General features: G+C 59.2%; 1 protein-coding gene across 17 annotated transcripts in view; it reads right to left on the bottom strand.

Moving 5' to 3' along the window:
* The window catches only part of CACNA1C (calcium voltage-gated channel subunit alpha1 C), a 435,322-nt gene that overhangs the window by 16,331 nt on the left and 398,994 nt on the right, over window positions 1–19,997 (bottom strand). For 12 of the 17 annotated variants that reach the window (XM_064478850.1, XM_064478853.1, XM_064478846.1 and 9 more), the window contains 8 exons: window positions 18,994–19,026; window positions 16,412–16,540; window positions 14,907–14,972; window positions 13,487–13,578; window positions 6,159–6,324; window positions 5,523–5,650; window positions 4,799–4,895; window positions 3,756–3,858 (listed from right to left, as the gene is read on the bottom strand). In XM_064478850.1, coding sequence (XP_064334920.1) covers window positions 3,756–3,858; window positions 4,799–4,895; window positions 5,523–5,650; window positions 6,159–6,324; window positions 13,487–13,578; window positions 14,907–14,972; window positions 16,412–16,540; window positions 18,994–19,026 — 814 coding nt within the window. The remainder of the gene's footprint in view (window positions 1–3,755; window positions 3,859–4,798; window positions 4,896–5,522; window positions 5,651–6,158; window positions 6,325–13,486; window positions 13,579–14,906; window positions 14,973–16,411; window positions 16,541–18,993; window positions 19,027–19,997) is intronic. The other 5 variants (XM_064478856.1, XM_064478845.1, XM_064478854.1 and 2 more) reach the window with 1 other exon arrangement.

A 19,997-nucleotide genomic window follows, 5' to 3' on the forward strand; every position in this document is an offset into this window, starting at 1 on the left:
AGGGCGTGGCAGGTGGGATCTAAGCTGCCCCAAGCTCTCCCACCGGCCTGCAGAGTCCCAGGACCGTGCACACGGCGGGCTCCCCCGCGATCACGTCATGCCGTCTGACACACACACCCTGAAGACGGGAGATTACCCAGGTGGGCCTGAGACAGTCCCGACAGCTCTTCAAAAGTAGAGCACTCTCAGGTGCAAACTCCCAGCCACAAAACAGACACGTCCCGGGGAAGGGACGTGCAGTATGGTGACCACGGTGAACGGGGCTGTACTGCCTCATCTGAAAGCTGCTAACAGAGCGGATCTTTAAAAAAATTATTTATTTAAATGGGGCTACTGGGGATTGAACCCAGGACCTTGTGTCTGCTAAGCACACCCTCTGCCCCTCAGCTATACCCCACCCACCTGAGAGTGGATCTTAAAAGTTCTCATCTCAAGAAAGAGCTTGTAACTGTGAGAGGACAGACGTTAACTGGACCTACTGGCACCGCTTCACAACGTGTGCACATATGGAATCGTTACGTTGTTCACGTGAAACTAACGCGAAACCTCAGTCACGCCTCAGTAAAAAAAAATGACACAAAACAACAAACGAAAAAACGTTAACAGGAAGGGGCTGAAAGATACAAGGACAGAGGGCTCTCGGCTGGGAGCCGGGGGTGGGGGCCGCGGTCCGAGCAGAGAGGCCGCCTCCAGGGCTGGGGGGGCCCTGGCTGAGGGCCAGGCCCGCAGCCCGGGGGCGAGTCTGCCAACAGCCTGAGCGAGCAGGCGGCGGAACGCTCCCCGCGCCCGGGACAGGACACGCCGTGGTCAGCGGCTGATTTTGGCCTGTTGGCCCGGGGCCACCCATGGCCGGACTCCAGACCCTCAGACTTGAGCTGATGGCTGGTGGGGTCACTGGGGACCGGGCAGCGGGACAGCACCACAGGGGACTGCGGCTGGTACGCAGGGGAGGTGGCTCCGTGCACAGCTCTGCGGTTGGACCGCCGGGTTGAAATCCACCCTGTGGCCACACCGGAGAGGCTGGTAGGGAGGAAGGCCCCAGAGGAGGCAGCAGGGAGAGGGAACGTGGGACCCACAGCTCCTGGGCCGGGAGGCAATCCTGGGCATCGCAGCCACGGGGGCAGCCTTCCAGGGGGAGGTCGGGGGAGGTCGTGAGTGGTCGGACACGAGCAGTGAGGCTCAGATACACTCGTCTCCTCCAGCTGGCTAATGGCGCACCCCAGTGCACGGCCACATGGAACCTTAGATGGGACCTGAGCTGGAAACAGGATCTTGGCAGATGTGGTTACTTAAGACCAGGTTATACTCAATACAGGTGGGCACTAAGTCCAGGGGGCTGTGTCCTTATCAGCAGAGGGGACACTCGGGGAAGGCGGCCGTGTGAAGATGGAGGCAGAGCCTGCAGGGACCCAGCCACAGGCCAAGGAGGGGCCGGGACAGACGCTCCCTCGGAGACTCCGGGGACCCACCCCCGACTGCCGACACCGTGGTCTTGGACGTCTGGCCTGACCCGTGAGAGAGTACACCCTGTCGTTGTAAGCCGCCCAGTCTGTGATGGCTTGCACGGCAGACCTGGCTGTGGTCCAGCTCCCAGAAGGACCCGGCACACCTTCCTGCAGCCTTAAACTCTTCTCAGGACGGCCTGTGTGACTGTGGGACGTCGTAACGGTTGCTTCACAGCAGCTTCGTGTCTTAGAGCCTCTGCCTTCTGCGTCTGCAGGTTGGCGGGCTGGGGCTGGCCGCAGGGCGAGCCCGGGTTCTCACCGAGTCCTCCAGCCTCGGGCTGCGTGAGGCTCGTCCTCCCGGATCCAGACGCTCCCTCTCGTTCCTTCTAGTTACCTCCAGGACTTGCCTTTGCCTCCTGGACTGAAGGGTTTAGCACCTTTGCAGGTGGGGTTGGGGTGGGGGGCGCGGTCTCCGACGGAGGTTTGCCCTGAGCTGGCACCGTGGGCCCTTTGCGAGCTGGTCCTTTTTCACTTTTAAATTTTATCTCACGGTAGGAAAATACCGCGTATGAGACCTGCCCGCCCAGCAGGGCTTTGAGTGAACAGTGCAGGATCGGGAGCTACGGGGATGGTGCTCATCAGCGGACAAACATCTGTGTTTGAGATTCTCTTTGATTCTTGGCCTGACTTCCTGCCTGGCTGGCTCCTCCCTGGTCTCGGGAACCCACGCTTCCCTGGGACAGGCTGCGAGCGTCTGGCTCCCTGGTGGGGACTCAGCTGGGGCTGGGCTCTCGTGGACAGTGTGTCTTGATGGGTCTGGGTTCCAGCGCCAGGCACCACGGCTCCCCGTCACTCCAGGATGAGGACTTACACCTTTGCTTTACATCGAGCCTGAAGAACTGCAGACCTTTCCTTCCAGGAAAGCCTTTCTCCCTGGACAGAACTGTAACCAAAGCCATCGTGGAAAAGCTGGAAAGTAACGCAGTTAAAGGAAGAAGGTGGAAGTCACTGCTGATCCCACTGCTCAGCGACAGTCGAGGTTGACACGTCAGCGAACGGCCTTCTAGGTTTCCTTCCAGTCGCGCCCACGCGCACGGTGAGCGTGTGCTCAGTTCTCGCGCGGCCGGCGACGGGCCTGGTCACACCCGTGTGGACTGACTCACAGTGCGGCTGCCGAGAGCACGTTCTTCAGCTGCCAAGCTTGGACTGTTTACGATGCTTTAAGGTGAGCTCGTTATTCTGACACGTGTCTTGCGGCCCTGTGAGTCTGCTCCTTCACGCCAGGTGTTTCTATCGCTTCGTGGAAGGATTTAGCTGAGAGGAGGCACCTGTCTGGGTTAGCCACGGAGCTGCATTTCCACGTGTCACCACCTGTCTTGTTTTACAAATGAAGAAACGGAGGCAGAGAGAGAGTCAGTGATGGCCACATGTGTTGTCAGGGTCAAGGCCCCGGCTCCCCACCAGGGCTCCTGTTGGGGGCGGCCTGCGACTCCGAGGTGGAAACGTCGGAAGGGTGAGGGGACCTGCGGCCTGCCCCGTCTGTCTTCTCGAGTTCCTGTGCCGCTGGGTCTCCAGCGTTGCTCCCACGTGAACCACCCACGCGGCGTGTTTGCGATGCGGGTTCTGAGATGGGGCTGGTGCTTGGGACTCGGTGCCTTGAACAAGCTCGAACCTGCAGACTCTGGAGGGGCTGAAAGATCTTGGGGTGCGGCGGCGTCGCCTCAGGGACATTCACAGCCTTTCCAGAGCAGCTCGGAAGTACTGACCAGTCAGGAGGACGGCGGGTCTTCACAGCCAGGCTCTGCCGGGCGGACGGGAAGACCGTCCCTCCCTCCCGGCGACACCGGGGAGCGCTTGGCCCACCTGTCGGCTGGCGGAGCACTGGAGCCGGTGTGGCCAGCACGCGGTCTGTGCCCACCTCCACCACGGGCACTGGGACCCCTTCACTTTAACTTGTAAAGCGAGCTGAACATCTGACCCCACTTGGACCCAGTAACACCCCCTGGGATGGGCTCGGCCCACGGCAGGTGACACTCATCTCCTGACACACCCGAGCACCTCCAGACAGCACCCAGGATCATTTCTGGGGTCTGCGATAAATAAGCGAGAGACAAGGAGGCCGTTCCAGAGCAGAGCAGACAGGACCAGGCCAGCTTTGCTGACGTCCCGGAGGGGAGGGAGTTGCTGGGCTGCTGCTGGGACATCACGCGGGGTGGGCAGGTCCCGAGCACCTTGCAGGCCATGGAGCCCGGCTCTGGTGGGTCTGTGGGACCCCCGAGTGGCTCCCCCAGGGCCCCCGACGACCCTTACCTTCCGTTTTGATCCTCAGGGCTGTCCGGACCAGGGCGAACAGCGTGGCGTTGAACATGACCGTCCCGTCGCTGTTGAGAGGCATGTTCATGGAGACCAGGCGCTGCAGAGGAGGAGGCGGAGCTGCTCGTCACAGCGGTCAGTCCTCAGAGGACCCACAGGACGCCCGCAGGCGGATGCTGCGAGGGGCCTCGAAATGCGTGTGCCTGTCCCTGAGCTGTGCGCAAAGCCCTCCACCCAGAGTAGGGGCGAGTGGGCTTTGTCCTCAGCAGACCCTTGCTTCCACCGAAGAGTGCTAAGTCCCCTGGCCTCGTCCCCACCCGAGTGCCTGCCGTGGCACACGGGGGCTCAGGGGCTCCCAGGCACCGGTGCCCAGGGCTCAGCAACCCCCGTAAGAGAGGCGGTGATGGGAGGAGGCTTGCGGGAGACGCGGGGGCGCCTGTCTCCTGTGTGTCGAGAAGACACGCCTCTGCCCCAAACCGGTCAGAGCTCTCGACGCTGCACCGCCTCCTCCCTCCCGTCCCACCACCCACAAGCTCGGGCGGGGGCTCGGCACTGGGGTCACCGTGATGACAGCAGCACGAAGCCTGCTCTCAGGAGGGGCCAGGACGCAACCTCCTCTGGGTCGTGACTCACTGGAAATGTGGTGAACACCTGATCCTCTCCCTGGACAAGTGGTGCTTCTGTGCACAATTCTAGCGTCCACAGACCGCTGAAGCCAGCGTGTGACCCTCTAACGGGCCTCTAATCCCGGGAGGGAGCCCAAACCTGTCCATCCCAGATGAGGGTCCTCCAGATGCACGGGGTGCAGCCTGGAGAGGACCCTGACCTGGCCCTGTGGCAGCAGGGTCTCCCCGCTGTCCTCATCCAGCGCCTGGGGACTCGCTGCTGGAAGGAGCTTCCCTCTGGCACAGGCTCCTTTCTTTAGCCCATAAAATCTGTCCTCATCCCCTTAAAGGGTCAGCATTGTGCCCGAGGTCGCAGACAAATGGGCATCTCGCCTCCCACCTGGCCTCTCTCCCGCGGTCCCAGCTGTCCCTTACTTTGCAGGCCACGCGGTGAGGGCACAGCTTCCCGAAACCCAGCGGGGGCTGGATGCGCCGCAGCAGCGTCACCACATCCAGGTGTTTGATGCGGCCCCTGGAAGAGGCGGGAGCGGAGGAACGATCAGCGAGGGCGAGGGTCTCGGCCAGCAGCCCGGGACTCACGCACCTGGGGTGGGGACCCTGCAGGACGGGCTCCCCCCCCGCACCCGGCCGAGCAGACTGGCGCCAGGTTAGACGCCCGATCCAGCACTCATGAGGTTAGACTTTCAGGCTGCCATCGTGCTGTGCTCGGGGAGGATGATGGAATTCTCGATATTTACTGCCACTTCTGTCAACTAATCACTGACCGAAAGGCACTTCCCGAGTGTCGCCCAGACGTGCTTGATGGATAGATGGGCCTGCTGCAGGGGTGGAGTCAAGGTCGGCCCGGCCCCGGACGTGCTACGGCGAGCACTTAACTCGCTGTCCTAATACTGAGACCTGTCCTTCTGCTCAACTGAATAGCAGGGACATTCTTCACCAAACGCCTCCGACTGCTGGCCTTCGACCCTCGATCCTGACCCTGGTGTCCTGCGCAGCCCAGTGCCGGCAGTGGCCCCCCGTGCTGGTCCGCCTCTCCTGCAGGTGTGGTCCCCCCTCCCCCCCTGTGCTGACCAGTCTCTCCTGCAGGTGTGGTCGCACTGTCCCCTCGCGGCTTTGGCCTTTCCCCCTGGGGACTTACTTGGCTTCAGGGTCATACTCCGCCCAGATTCTCTTAAACTCGTCCAAGTGGTGGGGACCCAGGATGGACCAGTCCCGCGTCAGGTAGTCAAAGTTGTCCATGATGACGGCCACAAAGAGGTTGATGATCTGCAGGGAACGGAGAGCAGCCAGAGTTGCCTGCCTGCCCACGTGGCCAGTGGTGCCACGCAGGGCAGAAGCCAGCGTTCCTAAAGGCCAGCCATGAGGCACCGTGTCGATCACCAGCCCCTGGAACACGGGTCTCTTGGATGTGGACTTGACCCAGCTCCCCCAGGGCTGTGCGGGGTGAACCCCACCGGGGGGCGGGACAGCTTCCCTCACACCCAGGGGCCGGGTGGAGCTGCTGGGGACAGGGGACGACCCTCCACCTTTCCCTCGCTCCCCATCAAGGTTCCAGAAATGCTCCTTGGGGACGAAGCCAGCAGGACAACAGCCAAGGGGAGACAAGAAAGATGCCGGCTGAGCGCCCTCTGGCCCCCTTGCTGCCTGTCTCTGAGGGTGGCCAACAGCCCCACCCACTCAGCCTTTCCGAGCCGGCCTCTCTGCGGGCGGCCCTGAGCTGGAGCCACGGGGTGGCTCGGGCCGCACGCTGGCCCCCGGGCGGCCGCCTGCTCACCAGGAAGGCACACAGCATGTAGAAGCTGATGAAGTAGAAGACGGCGAAGCTGCTGCCGCAGGGCGTCTCCCCCTCCGTGCTGTTGCCTGGCTCCGACTCGGGGGCGCACTTCTTCCCAGGCATGCAGGCCAGCATGATGTCCTGCCAGGCCTCACCCGTGGCGCACCTGGCGAGAGAGCACGCCCTGGAGCCGCCGCCCACGGCCCCGGCCCCCCAGCCCCGGGAGCCACCAGGTTGAGCCTGGGGTCTGTCAGCCCCCGGAAGAGCGAACGCTGATACACCCACCGAACATGGAAACTTACAGTGTTGTTTTGAACGTTCAAGGCTTTATGCGAAAGTAACAAACTGCACCTTGTTGCCAAGTCCCTCTTTTCACAACCATGTTACGTTCTGAGAGTCAGCCGTTTGGATGTATCGCTAGTTCATTCCTCTTAACCCCGGAGAGCAGGTGCTCTCTGGATAAAGCCCCCACTGCCCTGCTGAGGCTCGTCTTTGCTTTTCCGTCTTGCTGTTGCAGAGAAGCCTGCAGTCACCACGGGGGCCGGGTCCGCTCCTGCCTGGAGGTGGAGTTGCCAGGGGCCGGTGGGCGTGGCCTCACTGCCGGGCCTTGCTTATTCTCCGAGGGTCTGCTCCTGGCGTCAGAGCTCCACAGAACTGCCAAGCCTTTTCTCAGCACGACTGAGGCATAATTGACAAGTAAAACTAAGCTGTTCAGAGCGTAGCCGTGATGGTTTGATGTACGTGCACATCCTCCCACCTGGCTGCTTAGCACATCCACCACCGGACACAGCTATCTCTGTGTGCGCGCGAGGACTTTCAAGTCTGCTGTCACATGATCAGTGTTGTAACTGCAGTCACCCCGTCAAACCTGAGGCCTCAGACCTCGCTCATCTTACGGCTGGGAGCTTGCGCCCCGACGCCAGCCTCTCCCTGTCTGCTCCCCCCTCCCCCACCGGCCCCCGGCAACCACTTTTCTTTTCTGTTTTTGAGTTTAGACTTGTCGGCTCTTGGTATTAGTAAAAAATGTTGCTCATGGGATGCGTGTGAAATGATATTTCATTGCTGTTTTAATTTGGTTTTTTTTTGGGGGGTAGGTAATTAGGTTTATCTACTTACTACTTTTGGTGGAGGTGCCGGGACTGAACCCAGGGCCTCGTGCACGCTAGGCACGCACTCCATCATTGAGCTACGCCCTACCCACCTCCTTTTTCTGGTGTATACTTTTTAACTGAAGTATAGTCAGTTTACAACGTTGTGTCAATTTCTAATTTGGTTTTAAAACGATGAATAGGCCAAGAAATGTTACTTCATCTGCTGCTGAATCGCCTGTCTGCCCACGGGCTGTCTGTCTAGCTCATTTGAAGGGTTCTTCCGTACGTTCTTTATATTGGTCCTCCGTCAGCTATGTGCATTGCAAGGAAAGTCTTCCAGTCTGCGGCTTGTTCCCAGTTTTATTTATGGTGTCTTGTGATGAATCTAAGTTTAAATTTCAATGTGATCAAATGAGAATTTTCCCTCTTTTGTGCTTTTTGCGGCTTGTCTAAAAAAAAATCCAGCCCTATTCTAGGTTATAAAAAACGCTTCTCCTATATGTTCTAAAAGATCTAAAATTTTGTTTTCCATAATGATTTCATAAGAACCCATTAACCTGGAGTTTATTTTTGCACTCGATATGAGGAAGAAAAATGCTTTATGTTTTTCTGTCTAGATCACCAACTTTCTTAATACAATTTACTGAACAGTCCACCTGTGCCTGCAGATGTGAAATAACCCTCCTGACGTGGGTCATGTTTCCGTGGACGTGTGGGTCTTGTGCAAGTCTGTTCACTCTCCTCTATCGGTTTGTCACTGTGGCTCTGGGGTTCCACGTTGCCTTTTCCTTTTTTTTAAGTGGCTTCTTTTTTTTAATTAAATTCTTTTTTTGGGGGGGGGTGATTCGATTTATTTATTTATTTATTTACACGGAGGCGCTGGGGACTGAACCCAGGACCTTTCTCATGCTGTGCACATGCTCCACCACTGAGCTATATACCCCCTCCCCACGTTGTCTCAGTAACTCCAGGTTGACGGACGTCGTGATCCCACAGAGAGTGAGCCCGCCCAGCTCTGCTGCTCTTTGAGTCCACAGACACATCAGAATCAGCTCATCAAGCCCCGCAAACCACTGAGCGTCTGACTGGAACTGCGTCCAAACACAGGTGAACTCGGGGAACGTGGCATCTTTGAGTCTGCTCTCCATTTACTTGGGCCTTTTAAAATGTCTTTTAATAAAAGCTTATAGTTCCTCCATATCCATCTGTCGTTAGATTATTTCTAGATACCTTCTTTAAAATAAACAAATAAAATGTCACCGTTATAAATGGTACTTTTACAAAGTTGTATTTTTCCATTTGCAGCAGACGTGGAGAGAAACCGCTGACTTTACAGACAGATGTGCTGAACTCTCTGTTCTGAGGTTTCTCTCCTAGAGTCTACGTGGGCAATCAATTTTTGAAAAGATGTTTTATTTACGTATTTTCTTTTTTTTATTGCGGTAAAAGACACATAGCATAGAACTGACCACCTTAACCATCTTCAGTGTGCAGCTCAGTGAGACAACCATGCACCTCCCTGACTCTCCTCGCCGTGTGACGCTGAAGCCCCACGCCGGTTACGCAGCAACTCCCTGTCCTCCAGCCCCCAAGGCGCCGGCGGCCGCCTCCTACTCCCGCGCCTGCACCTGCGACTGTTCTAAGTAGCGCACGCAAGTGGGATCACGCAGAACACTTGTCCTTGTGTGACGGACTTGCTTCACCGGGCACAGTGTTCTCAGGCTTCCTCCGTGTCATAGCAGGTGTCAGAACCGCCTTCTCCTGAGGCTGAATAATATTCCGCTGCGTGTACAGACTGCATCTTGCTTATCCACTCATCTGTCGATGGACACAATGCTTCCGTGCTTAAGCTCCTGTGAATAACGTTCCCGTGAGCACGGCGTACAAATGTCTCTTTGAGTTCTTGTTTTCGGCTCTTTTAGGTACAGACCCCGAAGTGGAATTGCTGGATCGTACGTTAGTTCTGTTGTTAAATTTCTGAGGAACAGTCGTACTGCTTCCCGCAGTGGCTGTTACCGTTTCACATTCTCACCAAAACGCACAAAGATTCCAGTTTCTGCATGTTGTCACCGGCCCTTGTCCTCCTCTGATGGTAGCCGTCCCGGTGGGTGTGGAGTGGCATCTCGTTGCGGTTTGGATTTGCATTTGCCTAACGATGAGCGATGCTGAACATCTGTTCATGGGTGCACGCCATCTCTGGAGAAATGTCTATTTGAGTCCTTTGCCCACTTTATTTTTTTTTTTTAACATTTTTTATTGATTTATAATCATTTTACAATGTTGTGTCAAATTCCAGTGTTTAGCACAATTTTTCAGTCATTCATGGATATATACACACTCATTGTCACATTTTTTTCTCTGTGAGTTATCATAACATTTTGTGTATATTTCCCTGTGCTATACAGTGTAATCTTGTTTATCTGTTCTACAATTTTGAAATCCCAGTCTATCCCTTCCCACCCTCCAACCCCCTGGCAACCACAAGTCTGTATTCTCTGTCTATGAGTCTATTTCTGTCCTGTATTTACGCTGTTTTTGTTTGTTTGTTTGTTTATTTTCTTTGCCTACTTTTAAATGGGGTTGTTTGCTTTTTTCTTTGTCACTGAGTTTGACAGTCGGTTTTTTGGGCAATCAATTTTGTTCCTTCTTCAGTTCTTGCCCTTTGATTTGATTTTCTCATCTCACTGCATTGGATACAACTTGCGGTGTCACGTAGACTAGGAGAAGTGAGCGTGTATGAGCTCCTCTGTCACAGGGACGGGCCGGCAGTCACCTGTTTCAGACCCAGTGTCCGTGTCCTCAGAATTTCTATGCTGAAGCCCTGGACCTCAGCGTGACGGTGCTGGCAGGCGCTTCGGTTTAGGCCAGGTCATGAGGCAGGGGCCCGCGTGAGGAGATTAGTGTCCTTATAAGAGCAGGAGGAGAGACTAGCGCTCGCCCCTCTCCACCCTGCGAGGACCCAGCGGGGCCCGGAAGAGGGCTCTCCCCAGGAACAGGATCGCCCAGAACCTTGACCTTGACTTTCAGACTTCCAGCCTCCAGAAGTTCGAGGAAGAAAAGCCTGCTGTTTACCACCCCGTCTGCAGTGTTTGTTGCAGCACAGCGAGCAGACTTGCACATTCTCAGGAAGGAGCGTGACTGTTCATTGTCCCTGTGCCCATCCTGTTAATTGCTACAAGGTTCTGGAGTTGACGTCCTTGGGTTTTCCACTTGCATCAGCCAGAGTTGTCGGTAAACAGCAAGACTTCTGTCCACACACTTGCATTTTGACCCTTCTTGAGTCTTCCCCTTTCTTGTTGCTTTTCGCCTTACGTTGTCTCACAGGAGGACGGGGGAGGTTTCTACCCGTTTCCGCTCCCGGAAGGTTGTGTGACACAGGAACGCTGACGTTTTGGTGGAAATCACACGTGAAAATGCTGGCTCCTGGGCCCACTGGAGGACTAACCTTTGACGACCGTATCAGTTTCTGTTGCGGTTAACCAAAAAATTTCTTCTTGAGACAATTCTTACAATTTATACTTTCTTGCACGAAAGCATCTTCTTCGTCTAGGTTCTCGGATATGTCGGCCTAAGCTGGTGATGTTCTCTTCGTTCTAAAATCACCCCCACATCTGCGGTTACGTTGCTTTTTCTTACTCCTGATGCTGCGTCTTTCTTTTTTAAATTGGATTTGATGAAAGTTTGTCTATTTATTGGTCTTTTCAAACCATCTGTTTTCAGGTTTATTGATAAATATTTTTGTTTCATATTTTATTACCTTCTGCTTTTATTTTAGTAAGTGCATTCCTTCTTGCTTTAGGGTTATTTTGTCATTCTTCTTCCATCTATTAGTTTACTTTTAGTAATTTTAAAACGCAAGTTAGTTTTGGCTCTGAATTTCCTTTACTTCCTCCTCTCTAAGCAGTCTGTAGCTTCAGCCGTGAGGTACTTAGAACGGTGACTCAAGCACCATGACACGTCGTAACCGTAAACCTCAGCATTGCTCTACTCGGCGTTACTCTGCTCACTGCTGCTTCGAGTGATTTTCTTTTCTGTGGAAGAACGTCCCCATGTAATCGTGTCAGAGGTGGTTCACGCGGAAAGCCTCCTCACGCTCTGGAAAGGCCTACATTTTGTTACTTGGATGCTGATCGGGCTGCATCCCAGGAGGCTGGGTCCCAAAGCCCACTCTCCTCCTAACACCGAGTCCGCTACCCGCCTCCCAGCACGCCCGGGACGGTGGCCCGTGGCCCAACGGCACCTGGTCCCTGGCAAGCGGTTCGCTTCGCCCTCTTGGGAAGCCTTCGGGATTTCTGCCTTACTCTTGGTTTTCTGCAGCCTCGCCGCGGGTCTGGTGGAGGCCCCTTTCCGCTGCGCCTGCCCGCCCTCGCAGGCCCTCCCGTCCGAAGGCTCCTGTCTTCACTTGCCCTTTCCCTGGTCTGTGGTCCCTTCTTTCCACGCCTCTGGCTCGTTCTGTCTGAGTTTGTGTCATGAAGATGGGGCTTCCTGGCTCTGACCTCCATCCACGTGTCAAGTCTCATATTTTCAACCTTTGTCTCTTTTGCCGTGTAAGGACACAGCCCCTGCCTCGGTCTTGCAGATCGTGAATCCCCTCTTCAGCTGCGTCCACTCTAAACCGTCTCAGCAGTGTGTCTGCCAGCGCCCTCTCTGACTTGCTCTCGTTCACAACGACCTCTTCTCCTCCTGCTCCTTTTCAGGCTGACAGACGTCTCATGCTCTGAAATTCCTCTAAAGACACAAGCTGCATTTATCTCCAGATACCTGGGGCCTCCGTATTCTCTGCGCGCCAGCGTGTTCGCTCACCGGTAGCTGCGGGTCTTTCTTCCTTGACGCTGGTTGTTCCGCGACACTCTGGGGAGGTGCAGAGCCCGGCCCACATCTCTGTGGATCGAGGTCTCGTTGCAGGAGCCTCTCTGGGGACCAGGCGAGAAAGCCAAGTCGTTCGGCCGAGGGGTCGCCTCTCTCGGAGAGCGGGCTCCCCGGGGCCCTGCTCTGCCTCTCAGACCCAAAGCCCTGGGCTGCGACGCCAGGGCTCCGCTCTCAGCCTGTGGGCGTCGTCGGCAAATGCTCTCCAAATGCAGTCCCCTGAGCAAGCAGCCCGATCGTGGCCCCAGGCCCCTGGCGCCTCGTCCCGCGGGTCCTGAGCTCGGGGGAGCCCCGGGGACCGCACCCTCCGCGGCCGGCACCCTGGGTGGGCATGTGTTTCCCCGACTCGGGCCTTTTCCCGCTGGACCCCACCCGCCCGCTTTCACTTAGGGCCTCCTCGCGTGGCTGGCTCGCCGGCAGCACGCTTTGGGGTTTTGTCCTTCCTCATTCGTTCACGGACTGTCTCCTGTCAGTCTGTCTCCTTGGAAAGGAGGGGGAGACCCGGAGCTCGGGTGCGTAACTGTGTCCAATCCCATATCTAAGTGCAGCTCAGGCTTAAGTGCTGTTGCTGAGCGGGGGCTCACAGCAGTCCCTGTGTTCTCACGGCCGTGGTCTGAGGGAGGCGCGCCGTCAGGCTGACATTCAAGAGCGATTTAACACATTTGAGAAACAGCGACACTTGGGCGTGGATGTGGGGACAGGACTCTGCAGGACACGGTGAAGGGGGTGAGCTGACAGAGACGGCCCCCGGGCCTTCTGGAAAGGCCCCCATGGAGGGGCCAGGGCTCACTGCCTCTGCCGGCGTCACAGGCTGTGGAACTCACGTGCGAGAATGGACTCGAGAAGTGATGTGGTCCAGGAGTGGAGGAACCCCAGACGGGGCCCAGCGTCCCAGGCTGCGATGAGCAGGGGTGACTGGGGCCCAGACAAGGGGGAGATGCAGCTACAGCATTGATTTGCTCCCTTGGGGGCAGCCGGACCTGCGGGGTGGCTCCCCAGGAGGGGGGGCTCGTGCTGGCCCAGACGAGGGGCACTGAGTGTGGGTGACCGGACCCCCGAGACGGCCAGCACACCGACTCTGGAGCCCAAGCAGCTTGCAGGAGGAAGCTGAGTCTTGCTCAAGGTCACTCAAGGTCACAGAGCGAGGGCGCTGCGGGCCCGGCTCTGGACTGGCTTGGCCTCCAACCAGGGCGCTTCAGAGTGTGACTTCTCATCCCCTACTGATGTCCCATGTCACCGGCGGGTGCGCCTGTCCAGTCGTGGTAACAGCAGTGAGGGCGGCCACCTTGTCACCCTGCCCCGCCCCCCACAGGTGCCCTGTGCACCTGTCCCCGCGCACCTGCCCCCCACGCACCTGCCGTGCAGACCCACCTGAAGAGCAGCAGCACGGCCTGGGGGAAGGTCTGGAAGTTGTTGTTCCGGTTGATCTCCGTCGTGTCGTTCAGGGCGATTTTCCCAAACACCTGGGGGGAGAGGACGGGCTCGGTGAGTGTGGACGGAGGGGTCCTGTCCCACCTGGCGTTCCAAGGGCTCTTCGGGGCTCACAGCTGACCCCAGACAGGCTGGCCCACAAGCATCTGGAGGGCCTCACGGGGGAGGCGCCTGACCCCTGTCCAGCCCCGAACCCCGGCCTCCACACTGGACAGGCAGCAGCAATTGAGTGCCCTTTACCCCCCGGGAGCGGGGCTGAGAGCCAAGACCTCAGCTCTGCTTCTGCGAGGACAGAGGCCTTGCTGGCCTTCCTCTTTCTTTTTTCTTTCTTTCTTTTTTCTTTTTGTTTTTGATTGCAGATTCTTGAGAACATTTTTCTTGTCTTCTTTTTCAAAAAGCTTTATTGAGGACTAATTAACAAGGATAACTGCACGTATTTAAAGTGCGCAGCGCAGTGGTGACTCGATGTGCACTGTGGTCTCGTCCCCGAGATGGGGGTGTCACCCAGCCGCCACCCCACAGTCACCATGGTGACCCCCTTTCTGTGGTGAGAAAGCCGGGCCCCACTCCGGAGCTTTCAGGGCCCAGCCCTGCGTGTTAGCTCCAGGCTCCGCTGGAGGCGTTCAGCTCTGTGCACCCAAGCACTCTCCCAAGTTCCGTCCGTGGAGTCCGTGGGGTTGGGGGGGGACGCAGAAGCTCAAGTCGCCCTTGACCTCAGAGGCCTCCTTTTGTCTTTTTTTCTGGCCGTTTAAAGCTACGATTATCTCAGGAATGGCCACCCTTGGTCGGGGGCCAGGCTGCTCTCTCATCTGGAAAGGGTGAGCCCTGTGAACCTTGGGGTCCTGTGACCAGCAAGCGGAGGAAGTGCAGCTGAGGCGCTGCTGCCGCGGGCAGGAGCCTCCCCCGGGCGGGGCGCTGCGCTGAGCCCCGCCGGCCAGGGCCGGCTGCAGACTCTAGGTGTGGGGCAGGGCCAGGTGCAGGGGGCCCGTTCGACTGGGAGGGCTGCCCCCGCCCCCCCCATCTTTAGGTCTCCTGAATGCCGCTGGCCCGGTGGGTCTCGGGCCGTCAGACCTGGGAAGGAGGTGCCGTCTGACACGCGCTTCCCGCTGTCTCCTGACAGGGGCCTGGCCCTCCTCAGGCCCTTCGTGTGACTTGGGGGAGTCCTGCCCCATCCACAGCAGAACCCAGGCCAGGGTGAAGGGGGAAGGCCTCTGAGCTTGGCCTCGGCAGAGTCCACAGGGGACGCTCCGACTCCTGCGACCTTCTGGAGCCAGAAGGAGCTCGAGGAGGTGCGGGGAGGAGGGTGTGGGCTGGGCCTGGGAGGAGGAAGGAGGAGGAGCGGGGGCGCGGCGGGTCCTACCTGCATCCCGATGACGGCGTAGATGAAGAAGAGCATCACGATCAGGAGGGCCACGTAGGGCAGGGCCTGGAAGGGCACAGACACCGTGGGGCCGGGCGGGGCGGGCTGGCCACACCCCCACCCCAGATCGCGTCCCCCAGCCACGGCTGCTGCCTGGCTGGGGGCCTTTCCGGGAGCCCCACAGGCGACCTGGGCACCAGGGCGAACGCTGAGCCCTGGCGCTGACCCCTCGCCTCACCTGGGTTTCAAGCACCTGAGAAGCAGTGGGATGGGCCCAGGAAAGCGGGTGTGGGGTCACATTCCTCAATACGTCACTCCCGCCGCACACCTGTCCTCGTGTGGCTGGGCTGGGGGCTCAGGGGACACACACCAGGCTTTCCCTCCCCTCACACAGCTTTAAGCTGTCCCACCGGGTGTGATAAAGGCGTTACAAAGGGAAATGTAATGACAGCGAGACCCTGGGCTCAGTCCCGTTTCTGCCACTTCCTTGCTGTGGGAGCTTGGGCACGTGCCTAACCTCTCTGAGCCCCGGTCGCCTCATCTGGAAAATGGGAAGAAGAGTGATGACTTCAGGGGGTTTGTTGCATTTCAGGGTTTACGGCTCACTAAACGCTCCGGGCAGTGCCCTGCCCGCTGCTGGTCTCCGGCGTTTTATTCACTCAGCCAATCGGCCTGGGGGAGGCCTCACGGGCTCACAGAGGCTGTGCACCCAGCCCGCACACCACTAGGTGGCGCCAAGGGACCGGGTGTGCGCCCTGCCTGGTGGGCGTTCCGGGCCCCTTCTGAGCCCAGAGAATGTCGGGGGTGGGTGAGTACACGGGGTCTGTACAGTTGCCCCCGGCTGTGGGACCCGGGCCCACCCCCATCAGACTCCTCAGATCCCCAGGGACGAGCAGGTGGGGAGGGAGCCCGTTACTGGGAAGACCCCTGGCCTGGCCGGCTGGTGGGGTGCTGCGAAGAGGGCAGAGGCTGGGGGCTGCCCTGGGGGGCTGCCGGGAGCACATGAGCCCTCCCGGCAGAGCCCCTTCCTCTGCCTGCAACCTGCTTGGATCAGGACCCATCCTTGTCCCTGAGCAGCAGCCTCGGGCCAGGGTCCGTGCACCACTGCCCTCAGGAAATTCCCATGACCCAGCGGCCTGTCTCTTTTAACTCCAGCTTACATAACACTCCCTAGAGATGCCGGGCAGCGTCATTCCTCTTCTACAGAAGGAAACGACTGCCGGGTGGAGAGAATTAATCCTGCAGTTGGCAGCCCGTGCCCACATTGGGGACCGCCTCTCCCCGAGGCCAGGGGGTCTGGCTAAAGCCATGGGCAGACCCTCACGCAGTGCTCCTGGACAGAGGGCCTCCGCCCACTCTCAGGCCTCTCCCACCACAAAGCCCCTTGGCGAGGGAAATTCTTGGAGAAAACACAGAAGAGAGAGAAGGCAGAACCGGTTCCACCTCCCCTTGGCTCTGGGAGCGTGCGGGGCCCTCTCCCGGGTGGGGGGGGGGGCGGGTGCTACCTGAAAGGACTTGATGAAGGTCCACAGCAGGGTCCGGATGCCCTCCCCGCGGCTCAGCAGTTTGACCAGGCGCATGACCCGGAAGAGGCGGAAGAAGGTGATGGAGATGCGGGAGTTCTCCTCCGCGTTCTGGAGCCGTTGGCAACAGGAGGTGGCAGTTAACACAGCAGAGGGGCCCACAGGGAGGGCCTGCCCAGCCACGTGGCCTGGCGGGTCACTGGCACTCCCACTCCCTGGGCCGCCTGCGGTGGTCCAGCCCCAGGCAGAGCCCGGCTGTGCCCAGGCCCTGAGCCCCATCCCCACCATCCTAGTCTTACCCCCTGGGTGGGGAAGCAGAAGATTCCCTAAGGAATCCCCTAGGCTTTGAAATCTAGGCTGAGCGCCGCCCCGGAGCCCCCCTGCCTTCCTCCTGCCCGGCTTGGCTGAGGGTCCTGCATCCTGAGTGGGACTGGCTCCCTGCGAGGGGGCTGGGCCGGCTTGGCCTCCATCCCTGAGGAGTGATGGCACCGGGGGTCCTGGTGGGCGGGGTAGGCTGCCCACGGAGGGGTCTTGCCCCGTAGCCACTGGGATTCTGTGTCACCTCCCCCCACCTCCCACAGGCCCCCGTGGCTGGGGTGGGTCTGGGGTGATGCTCGGTGTGGACAGTGCCTGGGCCACAGTCCCTGCTGTCCTCAGGCTGCTCCCCGCACCTCCCCCTCTGCTCCGGAGCCTCAGGCTGCAAGACCTGGGAGGGGTGGGGGCACAGGCAGGGTGACAAGTCCGGTCTCGGTGTGACAGGATCGAGGGTCCTGCTCAGGGCAGGTGGTCTCCCCAGTGGGGTCCTGAAGGGAGGCCGGGGGGGGCCAAGAGGGGTGCACTCGAGGCCAGGGCCAGCAGAGGAGGCACGGGGCTGGGGCTGCTGGGCCTGGGGGAGCCAGGGGCTGGCGTGCACCCGGGCAGGGCTCGGGGGCAGGACAGGCGGCCCCACCGCCCTCTGCCTCCAGATCTGAGGACAGTCAGCACAGATGGACCCCCGACCCTCCTGCCCACACCGGCCAGAGAGCGGCGGGTGGGGCCCCCAGGGCAGGCCGGTTCCCCAGCGCTGGCGCAGCACCCCAGCCCCACGGGCCCCGGGAGAGAACGGACCTCTGGGCTTCCTGTTACTGTCCTGCCGCAGCCCCCGCAAGGGAGCGTCTCTCGGTCCTCAGTTCCCTGTTCCCCTCGCTGGATTTCTAACCAGGTCAGATCCACCCCGACAACACCCACGAAAATCCCACGGCCTTGGTTCCAACCGGTGTCCAGGGCTCCAGCAGCCTCTCCACTCTCCTGATCAGAACCGGGAGCCCACAGCCAGCACCTCTGGCTCCGCCCTGGGGGGGCCACAGAAACCAGGCTGAGGAGCCGCGGGGGCCGGGGAGGGAGCCCACAGCAGTACCCCCGCCCAGCCGACCTGCCTGTGTGTCTGGAAGTCTTTGATGCCCTTCATCTCTGTGCTTCTGTCGCCTGTGTACCTACTTGAAATTCTGTTTTCTCTCCTTAGAAGGAGGCTGTGCTCCCCCAGAGGAGGGTGCAGAGTGGGTGGGGGTGCTCGGGCTTTGTAACTAGGCTGTCGGTTCCACCGAGCTTGGGAAGGGGGAAGAAAGAAGAAACAGCTCACACGGAAGCTCAGCTGCGCATCCAGCGCTGGGAAGCTGGTGCCGCAGGGGCACCTGCCTCTGACATAAAAAGCAAAGACTGAGCTTGCAGTCTGAGCTCCGGCCTGGGTTCAGGGCCGTCCCGGCCGCTGCAGCTGCTAAAGCTCCAGTGATCAGTGACCAGGGCGGGGGCAACACAGCCCAGGGTGGGCTTCCTCAGGAAGCGCCACCCACCGCCCCCCGGACTTCCGGGGCGCAGGGACTTCACCCACTCTCTGGTCCTTCTGAAAACCCGCACGTGGCCCACTTCTGAAATGCGTAGTGGCAGCCGTTTCGAAAGGCTGCTCCAAGGAGGCCGCCAAGTCACAGTGGTCGCCACTCCATCACCTTAGCCAGAGCGGGCGAGTCCCGGACTCTGGTGGCAGGCGTGGCCACCGGCCACACAACCTGCTGCAGGGAAGCGGTTGTGGCCTACTTCTAAAGCACCTCACAGGTAGCCCTGCCGAGTGATGGGAAAGCCAACTGTCAGTAGGGAACCCAGCCGAACCTCTTACTGGGGCCGTGAACTCAAGCTCAAGGCCGGCCAGCAGCCACAGACGCCTGGTGATGGGGGGCACTGCCCTCCCAGCCCCTCCTTTCCCCGAGGCCTCACCAAGGCGCCTGGGGTGCCCTGTGCAAACCCCACTCAGATTGAGGCTGGAGACGGCACCCTCAGGACGTTTAACAGGAAGGGGCCCTCGGTCCGGTTCTCTCCCGCGGCTCACCAGACAGTCAAAGTCACAGTGAATCGCCCCCCACAGGAAAGCTCAGGGACGGAAGAGTCACACCAGCACCGACAGCTCACAGACCAGGCAGGCAAGGCACAGGCGGACCCGGGGCGGCATGCACGGGGAGCTGGGCTGGGTCGGGTGCGAGTGGGGTGTCAGAGGCGGTCACAAGCCGAGAGCGTGGTTTGGAGCCCGGTCTTACCATAAAGGGAGAACATTGGGTATGTTCAGCTGGCTTTAAAGAAAGGCAGACAGAGATAAGCTGTAATGAGTCTCCGACGAAGACGCCCGGCCCCCGAGGTCTGGGAAACACAGGAGCAACACGGTGGCGGGAGAGGCGGAGCAGGCGGCAGGGGCTGTGCACGGCGGGCCTCCCACCCGCAGGGCTTCGGGGCCTTCCCCTACCGGGACCACCTCTGGCCACGGACTAACTACCTCACAGCCATGACAAATGAGGGCTTCTGAACCCTGAGGACGGAGGTTTTGTTGGTTTTTAACCAGCTGCGTGTCCTGAGATAGCCCCTGGCCTGCACTGGCCCAGCCTTGCCAGCTCAGGGAGAGGGGCCTGGCCTCCGCCCAGGGCTGGTCTTTTTGGCAGTGGCCCCCTCTGACACATTCAGGGGAAGACAGTGGTTTAGTTACCACCGAGGACGAGCCACAGAGGTGGTCCTCAGGCCACCTGAGGGTGGGTCCAGTCCCCACGCTGAGGCCCGGGGGAGCCAGGCCTGCTGGGCTCCCAGTCCACAGTGGGGAGAGCTCCAGCCACAGCACGAGATAGCAAGTGTGGACTGTTTTTGAAATTTGAAAGACCTGCACACAATTTAGGATGTTTTGATTAACATCCGGAGAAGCTGTTCTCACGGACCTGAGTGCTGGGTGGCTTGGGGGCAGGCGTCGAGGAGCCGGGTGCAGGGGGACGCCCTGCAGCCCCAAGCCTGTGCCCGGGAAGCGGCCCTGCCCGCTGGCCCCGCACAGAGCTCAGCCCCGGATGGCCCCGGCCCCGAGTGCTAACTCGTTCTAGGTCAGGACTTCACTCTCCCCTCCACTCTCAGAGGGTTGCTCTTGTGTTTCTGTGTTTAAGGAACAAACAAGGAGAACAGGTCATGGGGTTTTTGAAGGACGGAAATGTGCACAGTAGACATTTGCCAGCAGACTGAAAATACACCTTTGGTAACAGATTTCTCAGCAACTTCCTCTGTTTTCCCA

The sequence above is a fragment of the Camelus dromedarius genome, chromosome 25, assembly GCF_036321535.1.
Source record: "Camelus dromedarius isolate mCamDro1 chromosome 25, mCamDro1.pat, whole genome shotgun sequence".
Lineage (NCBI taxonomy): Eukaryota > Metazoa > Chordata > Mammalia > Artiodactyla > Camelidae > Camelus > Camelus dromedarius.